The sequence below is a fragment of the Petromyzon marinus genome, chromosome 32, assembly GCF_048934315.1.
Source record: "Petromyzon marinus isolate PM22_M1 ecotype Great Lakes invasive population chromosome 32, UKy_Petmar_22M1.pri1.0, whole genome shotgun sequence".
NCBI lineage: Eukaryota > Metazoa > Chordata > Hyperoartia > Petromyzontiformes > Petromyzontidae > Petromyzon > Petromyzon marinus.
Window position 1 is genome coordinate 13592888 of NC_133698.1, and position 25809 is coordinate 13618696.

The window sequence follows — 25809 nt, forward strand, 5'->3', positions numbered from 1 at the left end:
GGTGTGGAGTGGGGGAGGGGAGTTTGGGTGGGGCGTAAAAAAGGGGGTGGGGTCAATAACGTGGGGCCAGGGGGGGGGTTGTCCGCGCGCTCGGGTTCCACTGCTACGGGAGGGGGGCAGAGGGCTCGGAGTGGGGTGGGGGCAGCTGGGAGGGGGGCAGGGCTTGGGCGCGTGACGTACGCACGCGCCCGCGGGTGCCTCTGTTGTAGTCGTGTTGGCTGTGGAGGCAGCTGGGAAGGTGGGGGGAAGGGGGCAAGTGGGGGCGGGACTGGTCGCGTGACGCACGCGCGCGGGGAGGGGGTTGCAGAGCGGCTATTGGTCAGAGGGAGAGGGGGTGGGGTAGTTGGGAGATGGGGGAAGGGGGGAGGTGGCGGAGCTGGGAGGGGGGTGAATAGCGGCGGGAGTGGGGGGATGCGCGTGACGCGGGCGAGTACGCGGGGGGGGGGGGCTTTTATAATAACGCGAGAGTGGGTGGGGGAGGGGGCGGTGGTGGTGGGGGGGGGTTACATCGTGCGCGCGTGGGCGGCGCGAGCTGAGCGCGGTCATCGCGGTGCGAAGCCGAGCGCCCTCACGTCCCGGCCGGCGGGCGGCGCACACTTTTTATTTTAGTGCGCCCCGGCGACTCGCTCCTTTCTGCCATCTCTATCGGCGCCGTCACTCTTCTTTTTCTTTCTCTCTCCCCCCTCTCCCCTTCCTCGTTACTCCCTTGCACCGCGCGAGCTTCCTCACGGACCGACGGGACGGAGCCACGGACCCTCGGAGGAGTGAGAGACGCGGGCGGACGGAGATCTTCCCCCCCCCCCTCCTCACTCTACCCCGGCGCCGCGACCATGAAGAACGGTGCCGAGCGAGGTGCGTGCGCGTTGCGGGTGAAGTTGCGTCGCGGCTTGAGGGGGGGTGATGAGCGCGCGTAAGGGGTGGGTGGGGGGGGCACTTTTGGCGGTGGTGAGGGGCTACTTTAAGGAGGGTCTGCGAGGAGGAGGAGGGGGCAGGGGGGGTCGCTTTAGGAGGCGACTCGAGGGGGGCTGTGTAGCCAGCGTCTGCGGCGAGTCCGGTCCGTCGGCCCCATGTAAGTGGTGGCCATCCCCTCGGCGTCCATCAACTCGCCACCACCGCATCGTGCGCGGGGAGGCATTTTACGAGTTTTGTGCCAGGGCCCAGGGCTTTCCTCTCTCTCTCGCGCCGCCGTCGCCGACTCTACCGTAGGCGCCGATCCTCGCTCCCAAGTCGCCCCCCACCACCACACTCGTTGCCCCCCCCCCTCTAATCCCCCGCGCCCCCCCCCCTCGCTAATGTCTGTGTGACGTCACGGTTCCTGTTTTCGCCGCGACGCGGATTTCCTGGCCGAGCTTTCCCGCCCCTCCCCCCCCCAAAACCTCCACCCCCCCCCCACGGCCACGCGTCTCGCGTGAGCGACGCCGCGAGCCCATGTGTCCCTGGCCAATGTGTGTGTCCCGTGTGTGTGTGTCTGGCCAGTGTGTGTGTGTGTCCCGTGTGTGTGTCTGGCCAGTGTGTGTGTGTCCCGTGTGTGTGTGTCTGGCCAGTGTGTGTGTGTGTCTGGCCAGTGTGTGTGTGTGTCTGGCCAGTGTGTGTGTGTGTCCCGTGTGTGTGTCTGGCCAATGTGTGTGTGTCCCTGGCCAATGTGTGTGTGTGTCCCGTGTGTGTGTCCCTGACCAATGTGTGTGTGTGTCTGGCCAGTGTGTGTGTGTGTCCCGTGTGTGTGTCTGGCCAATGTGTGTGTGTCCCTGGCCAATGTGTGTGTGTGTCCCGTGTGTGTGTCCCTGACCAATGTGTGTGTGTGTCTGGCCAGTGTGTGTGTGTGTCCCGTGTGTGTGTCTGGCCAATGTGTGTGTGTCCCTGGCCAATGTGTGTGTGTGTCCCGTGTGTGTGTCCCTGACCAATGTGTGTGTGTGTCTGGCCAATGAGTGTGTGTGTCCCGTGTGTGTGTCTGGCCAATGTGTGTGTGTGTCCCGTGTGTGTGTGTCTGGCCAATGAGTGTGTGTGTCCCGTGTGTGTGTCTGGCCAATGTGTGTGTGTGTCCCGTGTGTGTGTGTCTGGCCAATGTGTGTGTGTGTCTGGCCAGTGTGTGTGTGTCTGGCCAGTGTGTGTGTGTGTCCCGTGTGTGTGTGTCTGGCCAATGTGTGTGTGTGTCCCGTGTGTGTGTCTGGCCAATGTGTGCGTGTGTCCCGTGTGTGTGTGTGTCCCGTGTGTGTATGTCTGGCCAATATGTGTGTGTGTCCCGTGTGTGTATGTCTGGCCAGTGTGTGTGTGTCCCGTGTGTGTGTGTCTGGCCAATGTGTGTGTGTGTCCCGTGTGTGTGTATGTCTGGCCAGTGTGTGTGTGTCCGGCCAATATGTGTGTGTGTCTGGCCAATGTGTGCGTGTGTCCCGTGTGTGTGTGTGTCTGGCCAATGTGTGTGTGTGTCCCGTGTGTGTGTATGTCTGGCCAGTGTGTGTGTGTCCGGCCAATATGTGTGTGTGTCCCGTGTGTGTGTGTGTGTGTCCCGTGTGTGTGTGTGTGTGTCCCGTGTGTGTGTGTGTCCTGTGTGTGTGTGTCTGGCCCATGTGTGTGTGTGTCCCGTGTGTGTATGTCTGGCCAATGTGTGTGTGTCCCGTGTGTGTGTCTGGCCAATGTGTGTGTGTCCCGTGTGTGTGTGTCTGGCCAATGTGTGTGTGTGTCCCGTGTGTGTGTGTCTGGCCAATGTGTGTGTGTGTCCCGTGTGTGTGTCTGGCCAATGCGTGTGTGTGTGAGTGTGTCTGACCAATGTGTGTGTGTGTCCCGTGTGTGTGTGTCCCGTGTGTGTGTGTCTGGCCAATGTGTGTGTGTGTCCCGTGTGTTTGTGTCTGGCCAATGTGTGTGTGTGTGTGTTCCGTGTGTGTGTGTCTGGCCAATGTGTGTGTCCCGTGTGTGTGTGTCTGGCCAATGTGTGTGTGTGTGTCCCGTGTGTCTGTGTCTGGCCAATGTGTGAGTGTGTGTCCCGTGTGTGTGTGTCTGGCCAATGTGTGTGTGTGTCCCGTGTGTGTGTATCTGGCCAATGTGTGTGTGTGAGTGTGTCTGACCAATGTGTGTGTGTGTCCCGTGTGTGTGTGTCTGGCCAATGTGTGTGTGTGTCCCGTGTGTTTGTGTCTGGCCAATGTGTGTGTGTGTGTTCCGTGTGTGTGTGTCTGGCCAATGTGTGTGTCCCGTGTGTGTGTGTCTGGCCAATGTGTGTGTGTGTGTCCCGTGTGTCTGTGTCTGGCCAATGTGTGTGTGTGTGTGTGTCCCGTGTCTGTATGTCTGGCCAATGTGTGTGTGTGTGTGTCCCGTGTGTGTATGTCTGGCCAATGTGTGTGTGCCCCGTGTGTGTGTGTCTGGCCAATGTGTGTGTGTGTGTTCCGTGTGTGTGTGTCTGGCCAATGTGTGTGTCCCGTGTGTGTGTGTCTGGTCAATGTGTGTGTGTCTGGCCAATGTGTGTGTCTGGCCAATGTGTGTGTGTCTGGCCAATGTGTGTGTGTCTGGCCAATGTGTGTGTGTGTGTGTGTCCCGTGTGTGTGTGTGTGGCCAATGTGTGTGTGTGTCCCGTGTGTGTGTCCCGTGTGTGTGTGTGTGTGGCCAATGTGTGTGTGTGTCCCGTGTGTGTGTGTGTGTCTGGCCAATGTGTGTGTGTGTCTGGCCAATGTGTGTGTGTGTCCCGTGTGTGTGTGTCTGGCCAATGTGTGTGTGTGTCTCGTGTGTGTGTCCGGCCAATGTGTGTGTGTCCCGTGTGTGTGGCCAATGTGTGTGTGTGTGTCTGGCCAATGTGTGCGTGTGTCCCGTGTGTGTGTGTCTGGCCAATGTGTGTGTGTCCTGTGTGTGTATGTCTGGCCAATGTGTGTGTGTGTGTGTCCCGTGTGTGTCTGCCCTGTATCTGTTTATTATGTCCTGCTGTGTGTCCGCCTGTCTCCCATGTGTGTGTGTCTGGCCAATGTGTGTCCCGTGTGTGTGTGTCCGTCAGCCCTATGTGTCTGCCCGCCCTGTGTGTGTACCCTGTGTGTGTCTAACCTGTGTATATTTCTTTGTATATCTGCCTTGTGTATGTATGTCTGTCTTGTGTGTATATGTATATATGTCTCCATATATACGAGTGTTTAGGTCCGTTGTGTGTGTCTAGCTCATGTTGTGTGTAGTTCATGTTTGCATTTGTCATGCCTGTCTCTTGTTTATTCGGTGTGCATGCCTGTGCCGCATGTGTCCATCTAGCTCACGCGTGTCTCTCTGCCGTGTGTGTGTGTACTTTCTGTTTAGCATGTCTTTTTAGCTCATGTGTTTAGCCCAGGTGTATTTTTCTCGCTCTCGTGTATGTCTGGTGCATGTGTATGTGTGTCTGTCTTGATCATGTCAAGACAGCTTATCCCAAGTAAATCTGTCTGCTCCATTTGTGTCTTGTCTATCCCATGTGTATTATGTATATCTCACGTTTGTCGATCCTGATTAGTGTGTGTTTACCCTGCGCATCCTGTCCGACTAGCCCATGTGTGGCTATCCTGTCTAGCTCTTCTTTATCGGTCTATCCAGTGTCCTCATGATCTCACATGGGTTTTTAATCTATCGTGTGTCCGTCTAGCCCATGTGAGCGAGTCATGTACAATCCATGTATGAAATGTCTGTGCTGTGAGTACTGTATCCCATGATAGCTCGTGCGTGTGTACCCCATCATTCTATCTCTTGTGTGTATCTGTTTCGCGTGTGCCCCTATCTTGTGTGTGTCCTCCTTTCTAGTGTGTGCGAGACCCTATCTCATGTGTGTGCGTGCGTGACCCTATCTCATGTGTGTGCGTGCGTGTGTATCTCTCGTGTGTGTGTGGCGTGTGTGTATCATGGGTGTGTGTATCTCTCGTGTGTGTGTGGCGTGTGTGTGTGTATCTTGGGTCTGTGTATCTCTCGTGTATGTGCGTGTGTGTATCTCTCGTGTATGGCGTGTGTGTGTGTGTGTATCTTGGGTGTGTGGCGTGTGTGTGTATCTTGGGTGTGTGGCATGTATGTGTGTATCTTTGGTGTGTGTATCTCTGGTGTGTCGCGTGTGTATATCTCTCGTGTGTGTGGCGTGTGTGTGTATCTTAGGTGTGTGGCGTGTATGTGTATCTTTGGTGTGTGTATCTCTCGTGTGTGGCGTGTGTGTGTGTATCTTGGGTGTGTGGCGTGTGTGTGTATCTTGGGTGTGTGGCGTGTGTGTATCTCTCGTGTATGTGTTCGTGTGTGTATCTCTCGTGTATGTGTTCGTGTGTGTATCTCTCGTGTATGTGTGCGTGTGTGTATCTCTCGTGTATGTGTTCGTGTGTGTATCTCTCGTGTATGTGTGCGTGTGTGTATCTCTCGTGTATGTGTGTGCGTGTGTGTATCTCTCGTGTATGTGTGCGTGTGTGCGTGTGCTCCTGGGCCACAGGAATGCTTGCGAGTGTTGCAGAACTCTTTAAACACAACATTCCAGTTCGTGTTGGATGGGCAACCTTTAGTGGGTGCTCGGGATTTTAGGTTTACTGCAATGTGGCCCCCGAAGGTCATGTGGCTTTGATTAGCGTCCACACGACAGCTTGTTACGTTTACCTACAGAAGGGACCAATGATTACGCTGTAGCTTCCACACCGAATCCACTTTTGACTCTACACTAAGGTCGACACTCGTCTTTGTTCTATCGTAATTATAAGAGCCCCCCCTCCCCATTCCTCTGGAGACAAATCGCTTGCAGCCCTGCAAAGGTTTCCAACTCCTGAACGTGGAAAGTTGTAAAAATTAACCTAAAAAAGACACCAGATACGGACGGACCTTACTAATTCGTTGCAGGATAATTGACCTGGTACAGTATTAAACAACGTTAACCAATGCACGATCCCGAATGCAAATAACTCGCGAACCCGTCTAAATCTGCATCACGCCCTCGTTGCAGAACGTCGCTCGGTTGTTTGTCGCTTTGACAAGACTTCGTCGCTGGGAATGACCGAAAAAGCCCCCAAATCTCGCGACACAATCATTCTCTTTTTTGAGTTCGTAACGCAGCAGGGCCCTGCGACCTTTAACGCACCACGCGGAGGCCCCGCTTCCTTGAAGGGGCGTGCCTTCACTTCTCGGCCATGACACACACACACAAAAACTCTCTCGAAAACAATGCGTGGGCCTTGCACTCGCCTCGACACGCCACGGAGATTCTTTAGTCAACCGGTCCCAAACGCTTATAGATCCATCATCATCATCATCGTCGTCGTCGTCAGCAGCAGCCATGACCACATCCACTGCTGGATGAAGGCCTCTTACACTCTGTCGCCATCCCTCACGTGGTCCGGTGCTGCTGCCATCTCGTCTCACTCCTCCTGCACGTCACAGACTGACCTCGTAACGCCATCGTCCGTGGTGGTTGACCTCATCCCGTCACGTTTTATATCTGGGTGTAATTCCAAGTACGTCCCTCTGCATGATTCTTTGTGCGCTCTTCAGCTTTTGTTTCCTCTTTAGTCAGTGTCCCGTGTGTTTGATTCTTTTGTATGGATGTTGAACTTCTTTCCCACCGTACGTAGCCAACCGTGCTAATCGGAGGTGTCAGAACTCGCGTTCTAGACTGATTGAAGACTCTGCTAAAACACCGGGCCGACTTAGTCCTAAAGCCGAGTCCAGATGTTTCACTTGTCCCCGTACCACCTTATATTTAATCACTTGAGTGGCTCCAATGTATTTAGAGTTTTGCTACATTCGGTGGCACTGCACTAATTGTTTCGCTAGCCCATGGACTTAACTGGGCAGTGGGAAGTCTGCAGGTTGTTACAACTGGATCCTAGCATAGTGCCGCAGAGTGGATTACTCGACTGCGAATGTCTTTGCAAGAGAGCTTCATAGTGGCATACTGTTTTGAGTAAAAAAACAAGTTTGTTTAATTAGTTGCGTTATTTGTAACCTTGAACATATGTTACAAATTGGGTCGCGAATTATCATGTCTATCGGAGAATGTAAACAGACTGAAACAACACTCGCTTAACACACCACACGTTCATCCCTCATTTGCATGATGCTGTGGAAGTCTGTGGTGAATGGTTTGAGTGGCTTCTATCCTTACAATTACATGAACGGTACAGGTTAATGCAAGTTTAATCGTGCCGTTACTGTGCTTAGTCACTGCTTACAGTATCGTATCACGTTACTTTAGGTACAGTAAGGTAAGTACAGTTACTCTACGTATAGTAGTGGCATGGTTAATGTATCACGCATCGCAAAGCCACCTAAGTGGCAGCCACACATGGCTGAAAAAACACGCTGCACTTCGGCACATTCTGTGGTGCTGTTTGTGTTATACGCAGTTGGTACCATCGGTACGGACAATCACTACAAGCAACACTGCCGCCACGCACACACGCGTTGCACGTGTGACACACGCACACACGCGTTGCACGTGTGACACACGCAATAGCGCCCCATCATCATCACACGCGAACACACTGGTCATCTCACGAAGTTTACGGCCATAACTGTGCACCGCGCCCTACAACCACCACCACCAAGCACACTAAAGCCCCCTTCCCCCACTCCGTCCTGACAACTCGCAAAAACACGTAAAAGCACGACCTCCCAAAACGCACACCATCCCCTCCCACCCTGCCCTGCTGACGCTGCAACTCACAGGCGATATTCATCAACCTTCGCTGACCAGCGTGGAGAAGTATGGACAAATAACCACCCCTGCCCCCCCCCCATTACCAGCACAGTGTGGTGAGGCCCTCATCCAGCAGCTGTTTGACAAAGGGGGCTGTGTATTGTAATTATTTTTTATTTACCGTCTGCCGCCTCCCTTAGCGCCGAATGGTAAAACCTAACCGTATTCACGACCCCCAAACTTGACAGCCATGAGTGCCAGGAACACGTGGCGAGCGAGGAGGAGGGCACGGCGCCTTGGCTCTGCGTGGAAGTGACATTGCGCGGCGGGGTGGACCCCACGACCTTAACTCTAACCTCTACGCAGAAGCCGAGAGTTAAAGCGCGATTAAAGGCATTAGGCGGTCAGAACTCGGCGCGTCGTGACTTGGGCGGTCTCGTGAGTCGTGGGTGGTGTTGGTGAATGCGAGGAAGGAACCCCGTGATGCTGGCCGGCTGGCTGGCTGCTTGTAGAAGCCATTGTGAAATGACAAGCTGATAGTCGTGTTACACAGGGACCTATCAGCTGACCATCTTTATTGATTGGCTGGGCCCCGGCTAAAGAACCCGCATCACCGTGCTATCATTGGCGACATTGTCAGAGGAATGTCAGAGGAATGTGCTAATTATCAATTGGTTACCAACATGGTTTCATTTCTCAATATTTTCGGGTCGCTGTTAGACTGGAGTAGGTGGCATGTGATGAGTCGTAGCCACAGCCTGTGGTGGACTGAATGTGGTCTGCTGGGTGCGAACATGTTTTCTGCGTTGCTTTCCAGGACAGACCTGGATTAAATTAATTCCTGGTCGCCTATAATATCACGCGACACAACTAGTGGCATACAGCAACTGGTTTTGATTTATATTTATAGACATGTGCTCTGTGTAGGTTAAGTGTTTGAATACCAGAGCCGTGCTGACTATGGCCTGATTGTCATAGATGTCTGAATGTCAATCAGGCACACACAGGCATCATTACTATGTGTCCATGTGTACATTAGCTGGGTTATTCACTTATTACCAAGCAGTTAAGAACAACAATGCAAATGTAGTATGTTCCATGGTTTTTTCCATCCTGGTGTTTGCAAGTTATTATTGTACAGTCATCACTCCGAACTGGTGCCACACACTATTCGTATGCTGGCTAACTACAGTTATGCAATATGGCTTAATTACAATTATACAATGGGGGGGATTTATTATACAATGGCAAGGCAGGCGCAAAGGTCCAAGGTTGGTTTGTTAAAAGTCAGTCCATTTCTCAGTGCCACGGGGTGATTGCACGGAAAAGCATTTGGAGGGAGTTCACTCAGTCCAAGGTTCGTTTAAAAGTCCTGGCATGGTGTCTCTGCTGTCCCCCTTGACCCCATGTTCAGCCATCTGTCATACACGTACGTACACGCACGACCTGTTTTTGTCAATCCACCACTGGATGAGGGCCTTGCAGGCCATTTCGTATCTTCGACCGTACTTTCCCAATATGGTTGGTACGGGTAAATCCGCAATGCCAATGATCACACCGGTCTTTTGCGCGTGGTGTGATCGTCCATCCAAGCACTGTCCCAGAATCGCCCGTTTCCGAGTTTTGAGGAATGCGGGGCGATTTGGTGTACAGTACAGTACTACAATTGCGTACAGTACAGTACTGCAAACGTGGCATAAATGACCACGCACAGTCGGTAAGGCTGGAACAGTGGTTGCATTGGTTTCACGCGCTGCGCTATGAACCCAGCGACCTGAGTTCGATGCCTGGCCCCCGGCTATTGTCCAGTGGCGAGTCCCCTCCTTCCCCCACCCACTACCTTGGCCAAACCTCGCTGACAAGACGTGAAGCATGATCCAACAACTAACAACCCCCGTGATCGCTATGGTGTGGGGAAGCCTTCATCTAGCAGTGGGTCGATAAAGGGCTGTACATTACATCATAATAATCAGTAATAACCCATTTCAAATGTTAACATTGGAAAGAGGAAGAAAATAAATCGAACTTTCTGACAGGGTAAAATGCAGACAGGCATACAGTGTAACGAGAACCCGGTCGGTGTTTACGCCGAGTTCATTGTAAACTTGAACATGAAAGCATCCCGTTACAGATTGTGTAATCGAATATCACGCCTATCGGAGAACGCAAACAGGCCGAAACAACACGAAACTCACAAACTTGACAGTAATTTGAAAGTGTGATCATCCCTGACGTACACAACTGTAGGATTAGTTAATGACTCTGCTACGTGGCTTCCGCTAAATTCAATACATAGCCGTTCCTGAACTTAGTGACATACTGCTTAGCACAATGCAGAACAATACTTTCATTTCAGTAATGTTACCGTACTTAGTTACATGTTTATAGTAACGTTGAACATCCCTGTGTATTTGTTCATCAGTGGTACAGCCCGACTTCCTTTGAGCTGGTGATTCATCACAATGTACCTTGTAATTAGTGGTACAGCCCAGTGTCCTGGAAATCTCTGGTAAGCCATCGTTTTGAATGTGTAATACCCACCTGGCCAATGACATGGTACATATTCACTGCCATCTAGTGGACCTCAAGTGACACCGTGCAAAGCAGCAATTGCAGGCTCGCGCTGGGAATGATAAACATCATCAGCCACGATCAAGCCACTGCCAGATAAATGCATGGCCAGGCCTAAAAATGCAAATAACTGTGTAGAAATGTTGTACATCATGCACTGAATAGTATGTCTGTGGGGATGCATAATGTAACTAGGCCCTACAACTGCCAGAATCGGAAACCATTTGTTAAGAGCATTGGAATTGTTAATGTGAGCGGTGGTGGACTAGTTAGCACGCTAATATGAACACTGCTACCTGAGTTTAATTCTCAGCCAAGGCTGATGAACTATGGTCAAACAACCCCCCACAACTGGTTCGGCAGGGGGGGGGGGGACTTCATCCAGTAGTAATTGACAAAGACTGTAAAGTAAAATGAGTAGTAGTTGTTCATGCGCGTGTTGGAAATCACGCCACGGGGTGGGTAGATAGTGGGAGGGGGGCATGAGCTTGTGATGTGTGTAATGTTATTGCTCTGGCCAATAAGCCTTATCCGTTTTAGCGGTTGGTAATTTTGTTGCCAGGATTTGGGTAACCCCTTTTAATCAATTTGACTGGTTTCCTATAGGGCAAGTTCCTATTAGCAATACAACTCGATACTAGCATTTTATTTAAGTTGAAAAAAAGCTCAAGTGATGAATCGATAACACTGCCTCGAAGTTTAACTTCTTATGAAAGGAAAAAATATAATAACGGAGACATTTTGGGTAGTGGCCCTTCTTCATAGACAGGCTATAAGCTGACTATTACATAAGACCTGAACCATTGGCAGCAGCTGCGTGTGCACTGCAATAAGTTGGACCGAGTGTTAAGTGTAATTATTTACAAGTAAATAATAAAAAATCCATTGTACGGTTTGGAGACTCTCAGAATTGTGAAAAACTGTGAGTCTCAAGGGTAATGCTTGAGACCTAACACGTATGATTATCCCTAGAGGACAAATACAGGTCGGAAATCATTATAGAAGTCGTGCTCATGCGTCATTTTCCTTCCCTGATTTTTTAATTCCTGAGTACCGAGTTTAGCTGCCACAGCAACTGAACATTCAGTCGGCTTGTGTATTTACAGTCTTTTATTGGTGATAGGCTTTTGACCAGTGTCTGGTGGTCTGTAGAGCGTTTAATAAACCCACGAAGCCAAGAGTGGAATGTTGGCCAAGCCTAACAATGCCGCCCCCCCACCTCTTACCCCCCAACATGTGTTTAGACTCGCCGGGGCTGGAGCGCGTGGACCTGAGTCCTGGTTGTCGGCAAGTGCAGCTGTGGCACTTCATCCTGGAGCTGCTGGGCAAGCGCGAGTTCCGGCACGTCATCGCGTGGCAGGGCGACTGCGGCGAGTTTATCATCAAGAACCCCGAGGAGGTGGCACGGCTTTGGGGAGCGCGCAAGTGCAAGCCGCACATGAACTACGACAAGCTGAGCCGCGCGCTGCGGTACGCTCGCGTCCGTGAAGGAGAGAGAGGAGGGGGGGCATGCACAGACACGCTGTGTACGCGCCGGATAAAGAGTCGTTTCATGAGAGCCGCACCGATACGTTGAGAACAATTTTTGTTTGTGGTCGATTACTTGGGACCCCCTTTAAAAGTGGCAGCCACCCCCCCCCCCCCCACATTCCAACAGCCTCCTGAAGGTGGGAAACCCCAGCAAGTCCCCCCCACCCAGTGTGACGTGGCCATGAGGTCACCAATCCTCCGGCTATCACCTCCTGTCCAGTGGCACACATGGCAACAGAGGCGGAACTTTTTTTTTCTTCGCCAAGCTATTTTCACATTATCCGATGAAGTCAAACAATCTTAACGGATAATCAGTGGGAATTTGTTTCCTTGAAGAATCGTTTAGAGCCCAGCTGTGGTGTAAATGTTAACTTGTGTCAGCCTATTGCGGGATGAGGGCATCCCCATGCAGTGCGAGTCGTGGGGGGGGGGGTTAAATGTACCTTACTACTCTGGTCAGTGCCGGTTGGTTGACCGTACCTTACAATGCTGGTCAGTGCGAGTCTTGGGGGTTGATTGACCAGACCTTACCACGCTGGTCGGTGCCGGTTGGCGAAGGCAGCGGGAACAAACGTTGGAGCATAAAAGTATCGTGCATTTTCCTGCCGTTACCACCCAACCCCACTGCCGTGATGACAATCTGTGTTTGTGCTTGGCAGTCACCTGTTTGAGTGCTATGCTGGCTATAGGCCTGCTGCTTAGCTTCTGAGATTGATGAGATTGGGTGCATTCCTGATATTTAGACCAAACACGGTTCACAAATGATTTAAATGTGAACTTGCTCGTATATTAAATTCACGGAATCATGTTTTTAAAGCAAAATCATTCAGCCGCGAATGGGAGGTTCCAATTCAGTAGAGGAGAGTGATTGTCGATCGTTACCGCCGATCTAACAGTTGCGTAAAACGCGCCCACAGGTATTACTACAACAAAAGGATTCTGTACAAGACCAAGGGCAAGCGCTACACCTACAAGTTCAACGTCAACAAGCTGGTGCTCTCAAACTACGGCGGGGTGGATGCGCGGAACAAGGGTGAGTAAGCGCTCGAGCGCCGCCCGCGAAAGCAACTCCTCCGACATGCCTTCCGGTTGAGGCGCTCGCGTTTTGTTCGGAGACTCTTCCCGCGACGTTTGGCTCCGCATCACCGGGAAATTAGTTGGGAAGCGTTGTCTTCATTCGTCCGCATGTCAGTCTCCAGCATGGGGGGTCGCGATAACTTTCATGAAGGTGACCCCAGTTTGACCACTCCGACTGCTATTCCCGGGACAGATCCGATCGTCGGGGTGCCCTTGGCGATGACTCGGCTGTCCGTTTCCCCCAGCGCGTGCCGTCTCGGGACTCGTGGAGTCGCGGCTCGGGTAGAGTTTCTGCAGTCCACCGCTTGGCGGATTCCCAGCGGGGTCTTTCTTCTCTTGTCTTCCTCTCTCTTTCCTTCAGCCGCTCCCTGCTGACGCACTCTCTTCGTGAGGTTGCTGCTCCGCCTCGTGAAACGGCCAAACCATTGCAGTTCCCTCTTTTTTGATGGTGTTTTCCAGCTGTAGAGGTAATCGTTTCCAGACGTAGAGTTGATCGTTTGCTCAACACATTCATTTAATTTCTTTTCCAGATCCCATATAAATGACATAGCATAATAATTCACGTCATTGTGGAGACTTAAGTAATAAAAACTAGCTATTTTGACCGTCCCAAGGACAGGTGTATATTGCATCAAATCTGAAATATTCAATAGAAAAATTGTTCAGCTCATGATTATTAATGAGGGGAGGGGGGTTGCCCCATGTGGAGTGACGTCACCCGCTAATGATTATTAATGAGGGGAGGAGTGTGCCATGTGGAGTGCGCGACCTTGTGCGCAAGTGTAAATTTCCACGCGGGCATGAATATTAATGAAGGGGGGGGGGGGCTCTTTTGCAGTGACGTCACGCACGGATGTAGCACTGTGCTGCGTAGATTTATTTTTCACCGTCACTTTCTTTAACGAAACGTCATCTTTGAAGCGACTTGGCGTAATACATTATTTAATTCATCTCGACCTTTGCGTTCGTGTAAAAATCCACCCACTCATGAATATTAATAAGGGGGAGGGGGGTGTGGGCCTCGTGTGGAGTGACGTCACACGGGGGGGTGGGCCTCGTTGAGTGACGTCACGCACGGGACGGACAGACATTTATGGGTGATAGGTAATACGAAGCGGGACAATACACCTTCCAAATATTTGTCCCTTTACATAAAATAATAAAAGCATTGTTGACACATCTCACCAGCCGCACAGCCTTCTGGGGAGCGCATAATTACAGCAGCGTAAATTAATTCAGTTCCGAAGAATCTGCCAGCAGTACGCAGAGCGAAACGTTGGACGTCGTCCCGCACGACGCTCTGTACGCGGCACGACCCGAAAGCACAAAAGGGAGAGCCATACAGCTCGAGCGCTAAAACCTACGCGGTAGATTTCCTGGAAAAACAGACAATAAAGCGTGCGGGACACGCCGCTCCGCTGAGTGGCGGTACGTGACATCATTCTAACCGGGCCGTGGGCTTGAACGCGATGCTCTCTGCACACTCTGCAAGGGTCCAATTATTATAAGTGCCTGCGTGAGCCTCGGCCCAGAGAATCGGGAGACTAAACTATTGTGCGGAATAGAAATGCTCCTCTACAGCTTTAGCACCAAAAGTCACAATTTATTGAAGCGTGTGTGCATTGGACGAGACAATTATGAATGTGGGCCTTGATTATTTGTGAAAAAGTAATTTTAAAGCTTTCAAACCAAGGTTGAAAGTTTTTGTGTATTGGCTCTCTCTGTCTGTCTGTAATATGGGATCATGAATTGCCCTCGAGAAAACTGGCCCTATTGATCACATAATTGCCATTGATCGATATAGGTTACCCTTTGGCGATAATAAAAAAAAATAGCAGGAAATATATAAGTGCCTCTCCTCCCCATGACACCTTTATGTGTGACGTCATCTCTCATAGTGTGGCTTGGAAGGTAACATTGCATTTGCGTGATTTTTCTTAATTGTTTATGACGTCAATAAGGCCCTGCAAAAAGCAGCGCATAAATTCATGACTTAAAGGTCTGTCAGTCCACCGCTGGATAAAGGCCTCCTGACGCTATTCCGGTGATGGCAGTAATTTGGCCATACTTCACCACGCTGGTTAAAGTGAGCTGGTGAAGGCAGGGCACAAATAATTGGGCGCATAGCAGTGCAGTACAACAACGGGTTTTGCTGCATCGCCTTCTGCCCACCGTCGTGTACCTGCCTTGCAAGCCCTGCAGCAACAGCAGCCCGTTTGACCGCGATGGTCGCCCATCCATCCAAGGACGATCCAGGCTTAAACCCCGGCTTCGGAGGTCTGACGGAATGGAGGGGAGCACGTTGTGAGCGATGTGGTCGTAGGCGCAGCGTAAATAACAGCGGTGCACTTGTGTCCGTGTTTATCTTTTATTATTATTCACCCCCCTTGTTGTTGTTCACCGTGCCTGTGGAGAGGGCATTACCTTGAACTGGCATTCCTGTCATTGTCCGGAGGTTAGTGAACGCCGTTCCACTCTGATGAGAGAACTGATACAGGCAGGCGGTGTTGGTAGGAGAGGGTTTCTGCGATTTGGCGACACTGAGAATACCGTACGATGTAAGGTCCCCACGGTAGTCGTATCATCCATTTTGAGAAAATATATTGTTATGTCCTGGTAATCGTCCTGCATTTTATATTTGTCAAACCACTTGGCGATCGAAGTTTTAAATCAATACCCGTTGTTCATTATTGCGTTGAAAAAGTTATTCAAGAGGCACAGCATGGTATGGTTATTGAACGACATCAACGTCATCGTTCTCACTAGCAAAAGAATTGGCCAAACATCCCAAGAAGGTACCCCTCCTTACTGGGAGTATTGAGACTCACAGGTTTTCCTGGGTAGCCTTCTACTCCAATAATAATAATCGGGGCACTTACAATTATAATTTTTTACGTCACAACTCATGCATTCGCAGAAAGCATCGTTGTGAGTTGAAGTGGAAATGGCATTTGTAGTGCAACACTGGCTGGAGGAGGGGTTGCTACTTAGTGGTCAAGTACTGACATCGCGATAAAAACTAGAAAACATCTTTATCAACACTATACTCTTTGGTTCTTTCGGTAAAGTCACGTAGTTAGAAATACAATGTACCTTGGGCACAATGCTGTGATTTGTGATTAAGAGCGACGTGTTGCCACAGCATCATCACACGATGATGGCAGCGACGATGGTTGTAGCGTTTGGCCTGTGCCACGGTGGCGAGATGTTAACTACCTCGCCTGGTATACAAGAGGTCGTGGGTTCGATTCTGACCCTGACGCCTGTTGTATATGTGGAGTTTGCATGTCTTATGTTCCTGTGGTCGTGTGGTTTTTCTCCGGGTTTTCCCTCCACGTTTCGAGCTATATAGCTCAGTGGGTCTTGTAAAATAAAAATAGTTGAGCTTTAATTGTTTTTGACTAAAATCAGAACGTTTCGCCGTCCTACGCTGTTGGCTGTCGTTAATTTTGTGTTCTCTTTTTCCGTGCAGTGGGCCCCGTCCCAGCCAGCGCCCCGCCTGTGCCGGCGATCATCAGCCACTTTTACTTCCCCCCGCTGGAAGGAGGCGGGGGTGATGGTTCCGACCCGGGCCCCGGTCCGGCTCCACACCAACACCCGTTCCTGCCTCCCGGGGGGCCCGCCGACGACTCGGCCTCCACCAAGTGCTCTGTGATCACCCGGGGGCCCCACGCCCACCCCGCGCGTGCCTACCCGCTGCTCTACCCCGGGGCCTCCCCCCTCGCCAGCCCCCAGCCTCCGTTCTCTCCCGGCTTCTCGCCCGCCATCTCCCTCACCCCCAGCCACTTTAACTTCACCCCCTCGCCGTCCTGGAGCCCCGCGTTCGGCGGGCACACGCACTTCTCGTTCAACCCCGACGACATGCGGAGGTACTTGGAGGCGCAGAGCCGCTCGGTGTACAACTACCACCTGAGCCCGCGCGTGCCGCTTCCCCGCCCGCACGCGCACCTCCGTCTCCGGGATGACGACCTCCGTATCCGGGATGACGAACTCCGTATCCACGACGACCTCCGTCTCGTGAGCAACGAGCGTCTCTACGGCGATGACCTTCGCGCGCCGCGCGGCGGCGGCGGCGGCGGCGGCGGCAACGGCGTCGGTGGCGACGACGCGCCCAGCGTCACCCTGAAGCTGCAGGCGCCCCCTCCGGGAAGGAAGGGCCGGCAGAGCGCGGGCGAGGACGAGCCACCGTGCGCGGACAACGCGTACAGATGCTACGGCCACCGGCGTCCCGACGCGGACGCCTACCCGGCGAGCAACGGCCACCCCTCGGCGCTCCGCGTCAAGACGGAGACGGCGACCGAAGCGAAGGCGGAGGACGCCGACGACGTGGACATGGACGCGGCGGACGACCGCCACGGCGCCGGCTTGGCGACGGGCGAACGGAAATCCGCGTGGAGACCGAGGCAAGCCGAAGCTTACCCGGACGGGGGCCGGCAACGCTCGGAGCCCAGCTCCCCTCGCCCGTCGCCGCCCTCCCCCTACGGCACCCCCCCGCCCGCCGCGGCATCGCGGCCGCCGACGCCGTCCCCCAACGCGCCCCTCCCGTCGTCCCTGGAGGCGCGCGACCCCCGCACGCCCCTCGGGAGCGCCACGATGCCGCTGAAGCTGCGCTTCAAGCAGCGGTGGTGGAGCGAGCAGCGGGCGGAGGCGGAGGAAGCGGGCCGGGGTGGCGCCAGGGCCGACGCGGCGTTCGACACGGGCAAGCTGCGCCTCACCCTGCCCGACTCGCCGCTCGCGCTCAAGTGAAGGGACGTCCGTCCCGTCGTGAAGCCGTTAGCTCCGCATCGCAGCGCACAGTACAATCAGACTCAAACGTCGGGCACAGTCGGGTCTTGACACTGAAAAACATCCGCTCCGATTTTGGTAACTGTGTCAGGTGTTGGGGAATGCAGGATTTTTTTCTCTCACGTTTAACGAGTAATGTAACACATTGACAGGGTTTTAATTGTGCTGAGGAGTGCCCTGTGGAACAACAGGGCACTTGCACTGATGGACAACACTGGCCGACCTCACTGGGACAGAAATGCATGTTGACGAACATGTTGATTGATTGAATGTTATAGTAGCAGAACAAACATTTCACGTGCTTTCAATGCAAGCTACACTCAAGTTTGTGATTTGGCTACAGGGAAGCTCATACTTTGCAGCCAGCCTGTCTGCTAATCAGGCAGCCTTTCCACTATCCTGTCAGCCTCTCTGCTAACCAGCCAGTTATTTTGATAACCATCCAGCCTGTCAAGTAACCAGCCAACCAGTCCACAAAACAGAAAGTCAGTCTGCTAACCAGCCAGTGATTCGCCAGCCAGTTAGCCTACTAACCATCAAACCAGTCTGATAACCACGCAGTCAGTCCACTAACCAGCAAACCAGTCTCATAACCAGGCAGTCAGTCCACTAACCAGCAAACCAGTCTCATAACCAGCCTGCCAATGTATCAGGCAATAACATTAGCCACGTGTTTACACGGCCAGACCCATTAGGCCAATTAAGCACCCATCCGCCTCCTACATTAACTATTCATCCAGAAACACACGTGGGTGTGCCAGAGCATGTTCACGGCATGCTCCATGTAACAAGCGTCCGGTAACACGTCTCTGTCAGGCCTCTCCTTCGACCACACAACGATGCCGGGTAAACACCCCAGCCAGTTAATTGAAGGCTGCTATAAGCACGCACGTCATGCCTTAACGTTTGTTTTTTAGCACCGTAGTGTGGCGATTTCTTACGTATACTAGAGGTGGGATGGTCGTCAGATTTACCAAAGTCCACTTCGTAGGCCAACCAATCAAATCATCCTCGAAAAAAATCCCGAAAGGACCATTTGATCCAAAAGTTATGCAATCGCTAATTCGTCACACTTTTTGAATACGTGACGAGGCCAAACGAGCCACATTGCATTGCTCCACCCCAACCCCACCCCCGATGTATCGTCCCACCCCTAGCCGTGCGCTCGTCATGGTGCTGCTGCTGCTGCCCTACATGCAGTGGAGGAGGGGGACGTCTGCTTTAGCTGTAAAGCTGTTTATACTATGTGCAATACGACACGCGCGTGTGCCCGCCCTGCCCAGCTCCGTTAACGCTTTCATTCTGCTTTGTGTTGGATGGTTTTTAAATATTCTTTGTATTACGTGGTATAGATTCGAGTCGCTTTTGTTGTTAATTGAGTGGCGAATTTGAGTAGTTATTTTTCTCCCGAGGGGCAGGATGTGATGAACGTTGCGCATGCTGCCGCTAATGCCTTACGTAACTCCACAGTAGGAACACTGCTCACTAAACATTTCTATGCTTTGTATCGCCTATTGAATCTGTCGTGTAACTGGCATAACCAATGTTTTTACGACATTTTTTTAGTTTATCGGTTTATAAGTTGTATAGGTGGTGGAGCTTTTTGTTGTTGTTCGGTTTTGTGATTATGTAATCATGTGGGAGGTTTTTATTTTTGGGCCAGCCTCCAAGCTCACAGAGATTGGAAAGTGCAGCAGATGCGGGAATAATGCCCCTACTGTTGTGCCCGACTCGCGTACAGTGTGTGTGTGTGAGGAAGCTCTTTATGGAACATAACTGAGGCCCTTTTGTTTGACAGTGGGGTGGAGCCCCCCGGGTTGGTGAGACCCCATTTGGAGGGCCGTGCCAACAGTCGGGGAGAAGGGGGCGTTGGGGTTTAAAGAGTCGGGTGTACGATGGTAAACGCTTTGGGTGCAGCAGCAGTTTGAACGGCTGACTTCGTCGTATTTGGCTCCTGTAAACCCAGTGATGACTATTGACGATGATTGCGAAGCGTGTACATTATATTAAAACTCGCAAGTTTGTCAATGTACGTACACGGTGCAAGGTATGTATTTTGTTTTAAAGCATTACCTTTTTTTTCCGATAACAATGGAAACATAAATGTGCACATTTCCTAAGAGTTTACATTTAAAAAAAAACTAGGGCACAGATTTTTATTACATCTATTTTGTAATAAAGTAAATGGTTTTTCTTTGGATTTGTAATGAAATATAGCATGCTTGATCTTTTGGATATATTTGGGTAGAAAATCAAGTTTTACCTTGAAAATCTTAATTCTTAAGACAGAGTTGCAGCCCTTGCAATGACCTGCTCACACCCACTGCTGCCACCAGAGGGAGCTCGTGAGAGCTCAATCTACTCTCGGGACGGCTTCCACGCGAGCCGGGCATCTTCGAAGAAGCAAGAGTCACCCACACTTTACCCCAACGCATGCAAACCTCCCTGTCGCAATAACTGCGGCATACCCATTTATACTGTTGGGTAGACAGAGGCGGGGTGGGGGGCGGACAGTTTTAGAAATTCTCTCTCTGTGTCTCTATTTAAACTGCCACGCCGGGAGAGCGACAGTCCAGCGCACTCAACCATTATATCGCAGCAGCAGCAACAGCGTCCACGTGTGTTATGGCATCAGTTTGTAAATTACGGAGTGATGCCGTTTGGGGCAATAATTGGTAACCCCGTTACAGCAGGGATGTTGAAAGCCGTTGAGCTGGGGGGGGGGGGGGCACTTAGGCCAGCTTGGTAATTTGGTGGCCTTCGTCTGCTGAGGCGCGGGGTTGTTGGTAGTTGACGGCCACGGTGGGAGTGGAATTTAGCCGTCTGTAGTTGGGGGAAGCGTGGAACTAACAGCTTACAGAGTGGGTGTACTGACGGGCCAACTCGCCGCAGTGGCGAGATGTTAACTCCCTCGCTTGATATGCAGGAGGTCGTGGGTTTGATTGCGACGCTGACGCCTGCTGTATATTTGGAGTTTGCGTGTCTCTCCTCATGGTCGCGTGGATTTTTTCTCTGGGTCCTCTGGTTTTTTTGCCTCCACATTGGAAAACACGCGTTTAGAGTATTTGGCTGCGATAAATGTCCACGTGATGACAAGCCACTTCATTAAGCTTTGTAACTCCGTGGGTTTCACCTGGTAAAATGAAAACATTGTTTGACAGTTTAGTTTAAACTACAACTTGTCCATCCAGACTCCCCCTCCCACACACCCTGTGAGCTACCCCACCTGCTGTATTGCTCTCAAGTTCCAAAGTGTGTTCTGTTGAACCGGGTGAGAACTCCAGAGACCAGGATTGGGGCCATTTGCAAAGAGTCACCTGGGTCGCCAAACACGGCACAAGCGCAACAAAAACAAAGTTACAGCGATGAAGCGAATCAATCCGAGCAAAAAAATAGTCAACTATAACGTGAGGAATCGAAGATGTTGCAAACACCCATGAGCCACCGGTCTCTTGTGACTCTAAAGGTGGCATTTGACACCCACGGCTGAAGCACCCTGAGCAGACGTAATGCGCAACCCTCGTGTTAATCCACTGCTGGATGAGGGCCCTGCCCCACACCATGCGGGTCGTTGGCATTTCTTTGACCGTACCTCGCATGCTGAGTACATGGACGTTGGTTCATAGTACAGCACAACCATGTATGTTGATGCACTGGCCACCATGAAGCTCTTGCCATCTCTATGATAATAAATAAAAATGCGTGCTTAAGTGGTCACCCATCCAAGCACTCTCCAGACTCAACGCTGCTGAGCTTTCAAGCCCGAACAAACGAGATTGGCTGCATACCAGATTATTTGATCATACGCTGTTTAAAGGTACATGATATTGTTTTAACTATTTTTTTTCTCCGCTGATATGGTCATCGTGTGTGGTGTATGTTCAGATGTCACAAAATGAGAATTTTTTGTCATTTGACCATTAGCACAGGGCTTCGGTGACGTCTGTCGTGTCTCGTGTTCAAAATGAGATCCGCGGTCTTGTGTTATGGCCCAAGTTAACTTTTGGTGTGAACACACGAGTATGTAAAGTATTGTTTTGATTAACTTAAATTAACATTCGGCAATTTGTTGTTTAAAAAAATGTATCATGGTATCTGTTTTAAGTTTTTTTTTATTAAAACAAAAGGTGGGAAAGATGTTGGCCACTTTCCACAGCCACAGTAGTTTGTGTTGATTTCATACAGATGAATATATATGTATATATACAGCTTTGCAAAATGCCCCGTGACATTTCATGGCTTAAGATCCCACTTCTTGTGGTCGTCTCCCCAATTATTTCTCAAGTGTGTACATACACGGACTAGACAAAGATCCCCCGTATCGCCTTGACAGACTGTTGGGGCAAGTGCTGGAAGCGAGCACCTATGAAGGCCGGCACGGCACACGAGGGGGTGGCTGACCAACACTAGGCCCGGCCTTAGGCTTCCCAGTGGCGATGTTTACACGCCGCACCAGGTACTCATTTGAGGCTTAGTCGACCTAGGGGAGGCCCAGGACCGGTTCAGATAATCGTCACCAGTGTTGGCTGTGAGCTGGAATCGAAATCGGGTCGCCGGGTTTGTAGCGCTGCGTGCGAGCCGCTCCTACACTACCGCTCCCCGCTGTGGTAGTAACACGCTCACACACACGGAGCCCTAACAACAGTCCCGTGGTATAGCGATCAGAACAAAGACACAAACACTATCACGTGATGAATCGTAAACATGGCAAACTCACGCACGAGCTACACACGTCGTATCGTGACACCCGTGGCTTCAGTGTGCACAGTCCTTTTGTCAATCCACTGCTAGATGAGGGCATTCCCCTCCGACAATTTCTGCACGAGGTTATTTTCATTCTTCCCCTTTAATTTTCACCACCACGCCCCTCCTCCAACTCCACTCTCTCCCCTTACACCTGACGCGAGTTTAATTCTCTCCATGGCCCTGCCTCTCAACTCCTTCCATGTCACCCTCCTCTTCGTTCCCAATCTGCCTCTCACGCTGCCTGTGCCCATTCCCGTGATCGGTCCTTCTCCCTCCTTGCACCCCTCCACTGGAATCAACTTCCCCTTTGCATTAAACAGCACTGACCATAGCCCCAACACTGCCCACAGACTCAACTCTGCCCCTGTACCTGAAGCAGCCCCCCTCTTTCACCTCCTTCCGTTCCCTCACCTCTTCTTTATCGCCCATTCCCCTCCACTCCTCCCCGTCCCTCCCCTACCCTTCAGTGACCCCTCAGTACCCGAGTGTATCGCGTTGAGTCATTCCTCCCCTGCACGCCTCTGCCAACTAAAACAGGTCCCTGCAGGGTGGGCTGGTAGGACAAGTCTCTGCGCTGTCTATTGCTGATTTTACACCCAACAGCATGAGATTTCACTTCGTTAAAGTATTGAAAGGGGACGGACGGACGGACACATTAATCTATTGCAGGCTGGTACACTCAGTTTACAACTTCGTTCCTACCAGTATCATTCCATTATTATCACCGTTTTGTTTTTCTCACTATGTCACGTGCCTTGAGAGGAGCCGCTCTACAAATAATATAACATGAATAATGTAAATAATATCAATATAACAGATTGGAATCAGCAAGCCACAGTGCGGGTTGGGAAGGACTGGGAGCTATTGGCGTTTGTGTATAATATAGTGCAACATGGATTGTATTCACGCGCTCGTGATGTAGAGTATTCACAACTACTCACACCGGCACAGGTTCCCGCATCCAAGCAAGTTCAGGTGGACACGTGGTCCGAGTGGGGCTCTCAGTGCCTCCACACCACGAGGCCTCTGCGTTCAGGAAACCCTCCAGCAATGCGCTCGCATTTTAATCCGACCTTGGAAGCTACGCAGGAGGTTAAGGCCTGAGATTGTTTTACTCGATGGCTGACCAAGGCAGCTACTTGTGGTGTCAATGGTCAGCACGCCGCTCCTGCAACCCCGAGGGTCCTCCGGTTCGATTCCATCTCGTGACGCGGCGATCGAAGCAGTCTCACGAGATCCTTCGATCTCTCCCCGCCCAGCAGCGCGCCTGGGTTCAACCACAGCGATTCCATCCGAAAGGTCGCGTGTGTGGTGGGGTAACGCGTGGGTTCACTCTCCCACATCTTCGACGAACACCACGGGGTCGGCAACTTGCGGCTCTGTAAGGACTGCGTCGTGGCTCCCGACACGATCGTTGCAAAATAGAAAAAAAGCAAACCCCTCCGATGTATTTTCTATAAAATAGTGATTGAAGAAAACTATGGTCTGAATGCATTCATGAAGGACCGACTTGTATTCACATGCATCGCGGCTCTCGAAATATTGAGGGTTTTTTTTACTTAATTCCATAGCTGTCAACCCATGCGGTTTACCCAAATTCTTGTTCCAGGGAAATTGAGTGTTCAGGTCCATACGGCGTACAGCCGTTTCAATACGGGCAAAAAAAAGTTGTATGTGTTTATTCCCTTGTGATCGGACTTTGTAGGATGAACGTTGAGATCTATGAGGGCACGGGGTGACCAATATAAGGTCTGAATTGGACTGTAATAAGGTAGGGCACTGATAAGGGGTTGACAGCTCTGTTAATCGAAGAAAATGGCTCTTTTTTGTTACTTTTGCTGCCGACCCACGGTCACTGACGCGTCTTCTCCGAGTAAAACCAAAAAATCCCCTCTAAAGGGCTCCCTCTAGCGGAGGAGTCAGTCCCGACTGCCGGGCAGTGGCCGGGGAGCGATCAATCCCAGGGCTGCCCTTTCTGTTTCACTGCCCTCTGCTGCCCCACAACGCCTATTGCATCTTCAACGGAGCAGACGTTGGTAAACGCCTCCACTGTTGGGTGACCCCCACGCGGTGACCTGGACCGCCTTGACCCCTGAAAACGTCCACGCTCGCCTACCAATCGGTGGCGTTCATTTTATTCTTTGTAATCCACTGAAAACGGTAACCGGTTCCTGACTTTCACACGGGTTTACCGGTTATCGTTTTAACATCTCTTGACAATGTACAGACATTTCGATTCAAAGCTTTCGTGACTGCAAGGTTTCTTCTTTGGTTCTTTCGGTAAAGTCACGTAGAATGAGAATAAAATCATAAATTGATAAAATAACACAAAATTCTCACGACGTTTCGGCCACAACACAAGCGGCCTTCATCAGGTGAAGGGACGAGACTTTACCGAAAGAACCAAAGAAAATGTACAGACACATCTGGCTGTCCGCCTGATGAAGCTAGTTGTAATCACTGGCGAAACGTCGTTCTCAGATTGTAAATGTTGTGGATTTGCTCTTCAACACACCGGTGTGCTGTACTAGTAACGAATTGGCCACGTTCTGTTGACGTTACAAACCTTACTAGTTGGCTGTCGGGTAGTGGCGGGTTTAACAACACATTAATATATTTACGCGATCTAACAAAAAAACACACTACTATAGACTGTACAATATATTTAGCACAACGCAATGTACACGGTCGTTTATAGACATATAAAAAAGTCGAAATCTCCGCAAATTTGGCCCAAGAATAACTTGTGGAAAATATCGACATATTGATTCTTCTTCCAATGCTGTGGTCCATTTAATTTAAGCACGTCCCCGTGTCACCCTTCACGGTGCAGGGTGGAGCAGGCCAAATACGCGCTTCAGCTTGCCAGGCCTCGGAAAGCGAAGCAGGGCATTTGAGCCCGGATCGTGCTTGGATGATGGGTGGGTGGCTACCCGGCCCAAGCTTGGGTGCCGGTGCTGCTGCATTGCTTAGTAGGAGGGATTGCCAACTTTGAAGATATTCCGGGATATTTTTTATTCCACTCCAACATGACATAATATAACGACGCTCTATAGATGCTCGTGCACGCATCTTCTACCGCGTTAAACGAGGACTTACTTGACGTGTCAATAACACGGCTCTAAAATTAAAAGCATGCAGCGTGCATACTTTAGACATTCGCTCGTCACATCACGGCGACAAAAAAAGCTGACGTTTCTCTTGGCCTCTTGTGAGCAACAGAGGGCAGTGCAGTCCTATCCACTGCGCTCACATTCACCACCAACCCGCACTGACCGGCGTGCTGCAGCATGGTGGAATACCTCAAGGCCCGCGAGGCGTGGGGAGGCCGTCATCCAGCGGTGGAGTAACAGGAAGTGCAGCAGGCAAGGTTCCCGTGCAGCCCGAGTTTAAGTTGTGCATCATGAAGCCTTCGTCTCCATCCGTTGCATTTCCAGGTGTGTGGTTGAGATCGACTCGCGTTCCACAGGCGGTGATGGAGTGGTTTGTATCAACGCGTCTGCACG

The 25809-nt window shown here is 51.3% G+C and overlaps 1 protein-coding gene across 1 annotated transcript; it reads left to right on the forward strand.

The window, feature by feature from the left end:
• The first annotated feature begins 490 nt into the window (after window positions 1-490).
• On the forward strand, window positions 491-21712 carry ERF (ETS2 repressor factor). The gene is made up of 4 exons (XM_032964695.2): window positions 491-852; window positions 11410-11635; window positions 12613-12728; window positions 16245-21712. Exons 1-4 carry the CDS (start codon window positions 831-833, stop codon window positions 17516-17518), a joined length of 1638 nt encoding a protein of 545 aa, XP_032820586.2. The 5' UTR covers window positions 491-830; the 3' UTR covers window positions 17519-21712.
• The last annotated feature ends 4097 nt before the right edge of the window (window positions 21713-25809 follow it).